The 10,231-nt window shown below is 32.9% G+C and overlaps 2 protein-coding genes across 3 annotated transcripts in view; one reads left to right on the top strand and one right to left on the bottom strand.

Annotated features, from left to right (window-relative positions):
- Positions 1-1,305: 1,305 nt before the first annotated feature.
- On the bottom strand, positions 1,306-4,091 carry LOC149474994 (ribonuclease H2 subunit C-like). The gene is made up of 4 exons (XM_089713937.1): positions 3,816-4,091; positions 2,982-3,109; positions 2,550-2,654; positions 1,306-1,428 (listed from the first exon to the last, which is right to left on the bottom strand). Exons 1-4 carry the CDS (start codon positions 3,967-3,969, stop codon positions 1,414-1,416), a joined length of 402 nt encoding a protein of 133 aa, XP_089570063.1. The 5' UTR covers positions 3,970-4,091; the 3' UTR covers positions 1,306-1,413.
- A 255-nt stretch (positions 4,092-4,346) lies between these two features.
- LOC149474993 (GTP-binding protein 2-like) overlaps positions 4,347-10,231 on the top strand; it is a 37,166-nt gene continuing 31,281 nt past the window's right edge. The window contains exons 1-2 of one of the 2 annotated variants that reach the window (XM_089713836.1): positions 4,347-4,517; positions 4,605-4,704. The gene's annotated coding sequence lies outside the window, so the exon portion shown is untranslated. Of the gene's footprint in view, positions 4,705-10,231 lie in introns of both variants that reach the window. The other variant, XM_089713835.1, reaches the window with a different exon arrangement.

Here is a 10,231-nt window from a genome sequence, read left to right as displayed (position 1 = left end):
TCTAGTTGTCTTGTTTTACGAGACCCTCTCCCTCCCCCAAATTGCTTTACGTGACACTTGATCACCCCATAAGTGAAAAAAAAATACAATAGTTCTAGACTATTTGTAGCAATAGTGAATGCTCTGTTTTTGATTTATAGCATTTAAGTTCCTTAATTTATTTCCTTGAAATATAGCTTTTTGTTAACTTATTATAAGAATGATGTTTATTTGCATAATATTTTTAACCTTAGGTAGAAACAATTACTATTTTGCTCAAAGTATAAGGCGAAAAAGTATTGGTTTTGAAACCACTATTTTACTTCTCATCTTTTATTTTACTTACTTATACATTTTGACGTGACAACGTCTTAAATTAGGTTGCGACTGGGAGTCACTTATGAAAAAGTGTAACGCTCGGTAACGTTACGATGAGTCACCGAACGAGAGAGAGGCCCGCCGAATGCCTTGCGTCTCTCTCCCACTCAACTATGATCGAGAAAAAGACGTTGTCACGTAAAATCTTCGCCCGTAAAACCGACTTTACAGGCAACCATTTTTTTTAATTTACTTAATAAAACGTCATGGAAAATAAAAAACGGCATGTTTAACATAGTTTATTTATTAATAAGTTTTATTTATATAAAATACATACTTTCTTTCAACGACGTCATATCTCTAAGGCACCCATGTCTTTATTTCTGTAGTATTTTAAGTCATATTGTAAAACATTTAAAATGTGATTTATTCTTCACTGCATAGTATAAAACAGTCGATACCCGCTGTCTGTTCCTATGTATGCTTAGATCTTTAAAACTAGGTACGCAACTTTACTATGTTTCTTTTAATTTATCTCGGGAACTACTGGTCCGATTTGAAAAATTATTTCCGTGTTAGATAGCCCATTCATCAAGGAAGGCTATAGGCTATATATCATCTCGCTAAGACCAACAGGAGCGGAGCAAGGCGGGTTTAACCGCGGGACACAGCTAGTATGTGAATACAAATCACATTTTAAATGTTATTAGGAATTCAAATTGGTCTGTCTTGTCAATGATATAAGTAAAAAGGTGTAGATATCTTATTAGCAACCCGGGAATTGCAAAACGAAATGTGGCTAATTAGCAACATTTAACTTTGTCTCTTTCGCACACGATAGTTGAATCATGCCATCTCACTTTGACGTCTAATCGTGTGTGTGTGTTAGTGTGCATTGTGAAGTTCGAATGTTGTGTTGATAACATATCTACACCTTTTTACTTATAATATACTTAATTTTAGTTTTTTTTTTACAATTCTTTTTGTTTAATGTTACAAAATTAGAAGTGTAACTAATTTAATAAAGAAGTAAAATGTTTTGTTTTAGGACCATATAAGAGGTCCCTTGTTATTGGTTTTTGTTAATAAATACTAAAATATATTGTGTTCTTTATTTCAATCTCCATGTATCTGAAAATAAAATAAAATATTTATACATATAGGTAGGTTACAATAGTTAATAAGACAAAGAACTGAATGGTTGGACCGTTTACTTCACAACAAAAGAGCATGTGTTTAGAAATTAAAGACTTTTTAACGGATTATAATAGCGATTTAGTCATATTATTTTCCCGACGTTTCAAACACTTTACAGCGAGCGTGGTCACGGGGAGACACGACAAGAGCATGTGCCAAGCTCACGTGTCAGAAGTGAAACTTCCTTGGCAAGAAATAAATTTTACTCTCACTGTGCCTAAAGAAGTAAAATAAGTTCATATCATGGCAATACCGACACGTCGTTGAATAAGGCGACGATTTTGGTATCTTTGAATCTAGCCAAAGAAGTTTCACTTCTGACACGTGTGCTTGGTACACACTCTTTTTTAAAGATATGGCATGTTTTCAACTCAACTACAGTGTGTCCGGACATGACATACCGATATTTGAAGGGGCTATTCTCCAGGTATTTTTATCGACAATTCAACCCCTCTACAGTCCCCTACCTCACCCCCCTCAAAATGGCAAACCTATCAATTCGAATAGTGAATTTATGAAAATTGTAATAACTTCGAAAGTGAGTAAATTTGGTTTTATTTGAACAATAACAAGTTATTCTAGGGACCACTAAACAAATTTAATTGATAAGAGTGATGAAACATACTTTAAAAAATTCGAAAACCATTTTGAGGGGGGTAAGGTAGGGGACTGTAGAGGGGTTGAATTGTCGATAAAAATACCTGGAGAATAGCCCCTTCAAATATCGGTATGTCATGTCCGGACACACTGTATATTAGTTTGATAAATACAGTTACATAAATAAAATAGATTTTCTTATAGTTTTGCACAAACTGGTATAAAATGAATAAATTACATAAAAATATTTTTTTTAGACTTATCTTCTTATATATAAAAATGAATCGCAAAATGTGTTGGTAAGCGCATAACTCGAGAACGGCTGAACCGATTTCGATAATTCTTTTTTTATTATATTCCTTGAAGTACGACGATGGTTCTTATGTAGAGAAAACGTAAACATGTACCACGGGCGAAGCCGGGGCGGACGGCTAGTTTTAATTAAAAGACGTTCTTACCGCCTCGGCTATATCAATCCAGTCCATAGCTTTTACAATATTATCATTCTTTGATGGTTTTTTATCCCAGTTCCAATATGTTATTTCTTTAAAACCACCAGCTACCTGAAATTAGATTAGATATCTATACTTGTAAAGCTGAAGAGTTTGTTTGTTTGAAAGCGCTAATCTCAGGAACTACTGGTCCGATTTGAAAAATTATTTTGGCGTTAGATAGCCATGTTGCAGCTAACAACTGGAATGAGTCATTTGTTTGAAAGCTAGGCTGTAGATTAAACTAAGGTATTTTATTTAAGAAAAGTTAAGAAACTACCGTTTAAAGTTTATAAACAAGTCGATTCCAATTCCTTCCCAATTAAAGATTACATGGCATAGGCAGCCTTATAACTCAGATACCATTTCTACCAGGCAAGTCAACTTTTAAATAAATACCTGAAACTTTCTATCAGCACCTTCACCGAGTGGTCTTTTTGCCTCCGTCACCACAATACCTCTGTACCCTTCTGGTAGTGGCATTTTAACTCCATCTAGAGAATGTCCACGGAAGGTGGCTGATAATTCTGTGAAATATATTATGTGTGTGATAAATTTATGAAAATTATAAATAGGTGATACGTTTGTACACATTATTTCCTATTAGCTGTACTTTATGTGTCTCTATTTCTTTTGTGTGTGCAATAAATAATTAAATAAATAAATAAATAATAAATAGGTGGTTAAAAACTTAAAATTAAAGTCAAGACGATACTTTAGGGGTAAGTATGGGGAAGATTGTAGCTATTAATAATACAAAAACATTATATACATACTAGCGGCCCGCCCCGGCTTCGCCCGTGGTACATATGAAAAATAGATGTTGGCCGATTCTCAGACTTACCCGATATGCACAGAAAATTTCATGAGAATCGGTCCACCCGTTTCGGAGGAGTATGCAGACTAACATTGTGACACGAGAATTCTATATATAAGCATGTATATAAGATTAAACAATGTACATAATTTAATAGTTCACCATTATTTATTCCTAGGATTACCTAGTACATACTAGAATATTTATCTTGGTTTAAAACTGGACAGAGCTGCCACTATAGATTGTGAATTGTAATAAAGTCGTTTTAAATCCGTTTAAAAATACAAAAAAAAACGACCACGAGGTGAATTTCTTCTTTTTGTTTGAATGCTTTTAACCTAAATATCAAATTTAACTGATCTCTTATCATAAAAAGCCTCACAACATCCCAAATGGCATATATTAATTAGCCATACCTCCATTCTCATTTTCCTGAATATAAGGGGGAAAATACTGATTCACATTGGCTTGACCGTCTTCTTCAATTTTACATGGCATATAATGCACTTTCTGATTGAACACTTCTTGATTATCGGTGTCTTTTAAATTATTATCCACTTGTATAGACATTTTTAATTTAAACTTGCGTATTTTCGAATTAAATAGTAAATATTTAATTAACCCGATCTAGTTGTTTTTATTTGGACAAAATTCCCGCGAAAAATTAAGTCAAAATCGACAGCTGTGAGCTGAGTAGCTGACATTGCATCGTCCTTTTGTAATAGGAAAACTCGGCTTTGATACAAGTCTTTTGAATGACCGGAGATTTTACTTTAATTGAATACAACCATGTAATATATACTCTAAGAATACAACAATAATGCAACCAATAAAAGTTTACCTAATATAACATATCGAATTTGTTAACACAAATCTAAAAACAAGATTTACTTATTTAAAAAGAACATTTTTAATTTTTACTGTTAGTTAACGGCAACCCTCACTATTTCGGTTCGGTTCTCCGATCGAATCAAATTTAAATGTCAAAATATTTCATCATTTTGTATTGATTTCATAACTTAGTTATTTGTTACAAAATAATAAATTACTCATTGTATTATCTGATCTAATTATTTATTCGTACAGTTTCACCATTCACCATAGCGGTATATTCTTACGTATGTGATGTGACTCCGCGTATTTTTGTTGTTTATACAGTTGATAATATTATTGTTGTTATTACGTCATTGTAAATAATTTGGCAGTGTTTCAGTGTTTGTACGGTGATGTTTATTCATTTACATTCATTGCTGGCAAGTGGACTTTCTTAGTGTGACCTTGACTCCACCAAACAGCTGGTGCCCTGTGAGTAGCCTTATTCTATTTTTAGAATCCTATTCGAATATTCTTTTTTTTAATTTTCTATCTATAATTTAATTTAATCTAGAATCTAGATGCACTGTTTATTTGCGCCTTTTTCCTGCTATTTTTCATAAATTTTCTTTGTCATCATTGTGTAATAAATTTTAACTACGAGTGTCGTTTATCGTTTCGATATTATATTGTTTTAACCTTACATTTATACCTATCCCTAAAAAGGCGATGTTTGGGTTGGCTTTAGTTAACTGCCGCACGAATTTGTTGGAAATATTTATATTTTTAGTTAGCTAGGTAATGTAAGATTGTAATTCCAAAATATTATCGTTAGGAAACTTGTAGTTTTTTAGTTATTAATTTTTAAAGTTGATAATTTTTTGTGCGAAAAAAGTGCATTTATCCGTTTTGTTGTGCAAAAAAAGCGGACCAAGACGTTTCATTTCACTGTACTGTGACTTTACGCTGCGGCCGGCAAGTGCCAAAAGCGACTTTAGGGCGATTCCTACTCAAACAAAAAAAAAATCTACGTAAGTAGGTAACTTAGGTTAAAAAACTATTAAACTTTTATTTTTAATATCTAAATTCTAAATAGGTAGCGAGGAGCGAAGCGACGAGCGTGTTAGGTTAACTTTTGATTTGCCGCACGAGCCGAGCGAGCGAAGCGAGCGTGCCGCGGTAGCGGCCGGCGAGTGCCAGAAGCGACTTTAGGGCGATTCCCACTCAAATAAAAAAAACTACGTAGGTTTTCACAACTTGTTTGTATTTTATTTATGTATCGTAAAATATGTTACTATCGTCTAATGCTTAGTTAAAATTATTTTACACCAATTCCATACATTTTGAGGTTAGAATAGGAAAATTGAATTTTCTCCAAAACTATTGGTTTCCTAACTTTCCCCTTTTGGTGGGAGGGTCCCCCCCTCCTCCCCCCCATCCCCCCCCCCACAAAAAACCTATAATACGTGCGGCAGTTCTCTAAAGAAACCCCCGATGTTTTAGACTAGAAACTGTTACTCATAAATATTTACGAAGCTACACTTTGTATTCAAATTCTACTTTTTATAATACATTCATTTTATATATATTTTTCTGTTATCTCAGCTTAAGAAAGGATATTTTCTTTAAATTGTTTACCCTTTTTCATCAAAATATGTACAAGCATAAATATACTACTACAAAATCTACCTATACAGGCATAAAGATTAATCTACGGCAAAATTATGTTAGAAAACATGTTAAGAATGAAAGAAAAACACCCATAGATAGCTTATATACTTACTGGGTTCCTGGAAAATCTTACTTATCAATAACAACAGTCTTTTTAATGGAAATAAAGTTTTATCTCTGAGGTTTATCTAAATCAGTCTGTACAATTTTTAATGTTTTGTGTATGTAAATACAAAGTTTGCTGAACATTCAGTGTACTCAAAAACAGCTGAAAATATTGTAATAGGTCTTATTACAATATTTTCCCATACTGAAGTAGGTATCTTTATTATAAAAATGAATAGTCAATAGTAAATGTGTTGTTAAACGCAATACTCGAGAACAACTGAACCAATTTCGTTTATTATTTTTTTATATTCCCTGAAGTATGGCTATGGTTCTTATGTAGAGAAAACGTAAACATGCACCACGGGTGAAGCCGTGACAAACCGCTAGTTTAGAATAAAGAATAAAAAACAGTCTAAAAATATACTTGAGACATTGACCATATTATGTTTTCTGAGTATGTTGGTTTTATAAATTTATAAATTTATGTTGGTTTTTCTAAGTGTTGATTATTACGCAATATTTTTCCTCTTACGAGTCAAAATTTCACAATAATTGTTGAGGCATGCCAATTAACATTTTAATTTATTAAAGACTAGCGGTCCGCCCCGGCTTCGCCCGTGGTACATATTTCGCAATAAAAGGTAGCCTATGTTCTTTCTCAGGGTCTAAAGATTATCTGTGCCAAATTTCATCAAAATCGGTCCAGTAGTTTATGCGTGAAAACCATACATACATACTTACATACAAACCTTTCCTCTTTATAATATTAGTATAGATTAGTATTAGTATATTAGTATAGATTTGTATCTCTTTTCCTGGTTGCATTAAAAATTATGGAAAATGGTTCCATTATAAATAAAAATTATTATTACGAAAATAAAAAACTTGGCTGTTATTTTAAGGACCCTATGTCACTACCACAATTCTGATTAGTATATAAGGAATAAATTTTTACAAGGTAAACTTGCTGTGAATAAAACCTTGTCAATTAACCAACTTAATAAACATCCAAGGTACATTTAAAATAACTAAGCCATTGGTCCTTTTTGGAAGCAAACATTGTATAAATAAATCCTATATTTAACACTAGATATACCTAACTTTCTACTTATAATAATTATATTATAATTACTAGATTTCCGCCCGCGGCTTCGCCCGCGTTTTCAAAGGAAAACCCGCATAGTTCCCGTTCCCGTGGGATTTCCGGGATAAAACATATCCTATGTGTTAATCCAAGTTACCCTCTATATGTGTGCTAAATTTCATTGTAATTGGTTCAGTAGTTTTTACGTGAAAGAGTAACAAACATCCATACATCCATACAAACTTTCGCCTTTATAATAGTAATAAGATTAAGATAATATTTGTAATAATAATTGGTCTACAGACTACTTTTAGTTTTTCACAGTAGACTGCACAAAAAATTTGCCATTTTTACTCAGTTTAGATGTAGCTGTTAACAGTAAAACACTATTTCAAACTAATTGAGTAATTTAAAAATTTAGTTTAATTTTAACAAAGAAAACAGTAAATATCTTATATATAAAATTCTCGTGTCACAATGTTAGTCTGCATACTCCTCCGAAACGGGTGGACCGATTCTCATGAAATTTTCTGTGCATATCGGGTAAGTCTGAGAATCGGCCAAAATCTATTTTTCATATGTACCACGGGCGAAGCCGGGGCGGACCGCTAGTTTCTTTATAATATGTATTAGCAAAGAACTGACATATAAAGAAGTTTTTTATTAAAGGCAACAACGGCTTATTTATCCATGACCATATTTGTTAAGCCTTTTTCACAAAAAACTGGACAAACTCGCTGTCATTGATTAGTTCAATATTCTGTATATCTGTTGATATAATTTTATAACAGATAATCTATAATATAAAAATGAATCACTTAATGTGTTGATAATCGCATAACTCGAGAACGGCTGAAGCGATTTCGTTATTTCTTTTTTTATAATATCAAGTAAGGAGATGGTTCTTATGGACAGAAAACGTAAACATGTACCACGGGCGAAGCCGGGGCGAACCGTTAGTGAAAAATAAAATGATTATTTTTATTTGTAATTGGAAGTATAAAAAATCGAATGAGATAGTATAGTATCTTATATGATTTTATATATACCTAATCAGCCTTTTTTATTAGATACTAGCGGTCCGCCCCGGCTTCGCCCGTGGTACATAATATTTAAGTTTTCTCTACATAAGAACCATCCTCGTACTTCAAGGAATATAATAAAAAAAGAATTATCGAAATCGGTTCAGCCGTTCTCGAGTTATGCGCTTACCAACACATTTTGCGATTCATTTTTATATATAAAGATAAGATAACATATTATTGACTTATAAACTGATATAAATATCAAATTTTATCAATAATTGGAAAAGTTGTTATAACAAATATTGTTTGTTGTTAAAAGTTATCTTTCACTATATGACCGAACAGACATTGCCCTGTCTTCGTGCAAATTGTCAAAAATGTGAAGTTTATATGGCCGTTATGTTTTCCCACTCCTAATTTTTGGGCGCATATTAATAGGTTTTCTTTCATAAGATCCTTCTCCTGGCAATAACGAACACATGAAAATAAGAATTATCGAAATTGGTCCAGCTGGTCATGCGTGATGCCGTGACCAAGGGAAATAGGGATTCATTTTTATATATGGAGACTAGCTTTCCGCCTGCGGCTTCGCCCGCGTTTTCAAAGAAAAACCCGCATAGTTCCCGTTCCCGTGGGATTTCCGGGATAAAACCTAGCTTATGTTACTCGTGGATAATGTAGCTTTCGAATGGTGAAAGAATTTTTAAAATCGGTCCAGTAGTTTATGAGCCTATTCATTACAATCAAACAAACAAACAAAGTTTTCCTCTTTATAATATTATTATTTTATATTTTATTTATATATTTTATATTTATATATGGAGATAACATTTATTTAAATGTATTTAGCTATTTGCCCTATCTTCGCCTGGGTTGAATAAAAAATGCATATACATATTAATGATACTCTTTAAAAGATGTAGCTTTGAAGTGGTATTTTTTAGGGATAATTTTTTGAGTTTATTTTTTAACTAGCTTCCGCCCGCGGCTTCGCCCGCGTGGTGTTTTGATAAAAGGGAGCCTATGTTCTTTCTCAGGGTCTAAAGATTGTCTGTGCCAAATTTCATCAAAATCGGTTGAGATTGAGAGGTTTAAGCGGGAAAGTGTAACAGACAGACAGAGTTACTTTCGCATTTATATTATACTAGCGGTCCGCCCCGGCTTCGCCCGTGGTACATATTTCGCAATAAAAAGTGGCCTATGTCCTTTCTCGCGTATCAAAATATCTCTATACCAAATTTCATGCAAATTGGTTCAGTAGTTAAGGCGTGATTGAGTAACAGACAGACAGACGAGAGTTACTTTCGCATTTATAATATTAGTATGGATGTGCTATTTATTAAATAGGTTTGAAGTTGGTGCCGAACATTAAGCACGTATTAAGCCCGTGCACCGACATCAAACCTTTTTAATAAATAGCACATATAAATAATATGTAGTAAGTAAATAGTAATGTCAAATCTTTTTTATTTCTTACTTTTCCGTTTTTGAAGTCGGTTGTTTTTAACGCAGTTATTTTTATTAGTGAATATTAAGCTTTCCGTGCGATTAGAGCTTTTTGTGAAAATTAAGCTCTCCATGCGATTAGAGCTTTTTGTGAAAATTAAGCTCTCCGTGCGATTAGAGCTTTTTTGTGAAAATTTAGCTTTCCGTGCGAATAGAGCTTTTTGTGAAAATTAAGCTCTCCATGCGATTAGAGCTTTTTGTGAAAATTAAGCTCTCCGTGCGATTAGAGCTTTTTGTGAAAATTAAGCTCTCCATGCGATTAGAGCTTTTTGTGAAAATTAAGCTCTCCGTCAATGATATTTTATGTATAGATACGTTATATACTCACAATATATCCAAAAAAAATGCTTCATATGCAGTGTCAGGCACACACAAATACAATCTTCATTTTACTTAATTTATTACATTGACAGACTGTATAAGAGAGATGGCTCTAATAAAATGATATAAATAAAAAAGACAAAGATAGTTTGTCACTTCCGCGTAGGTGTAAGCAAAAGTCATAAGAATTCACCAATTAGATATAAATAAACAAATAGTTGCCATGGTAATTGGCATAGATTAACGACACAGAAGGTTCAATGTTATAGATGTTAGGTTTCCTGCACAAGTAAATAAATGTGAC

The sequence above is a fragment of the Colias philodice genome, chromosome 31, assembly GCF_061535455.1.
Source record: "Colias philodice isolate Cphi_HAF_F1 chromosome 31, ilColPhil1 Martin Lab GWU primary, whole genome shotgun sequence".
Classification (NCBI taxonomy): domain Eukaryota; kingdom Metazoa; phylum Arthropoda; class Insecta; order Lepidoptera; family Pieridae; genus Colias; species Colias philodice.
This window is presented reverse-complemented; position numbering and strand designations above follow the sequence as displayed.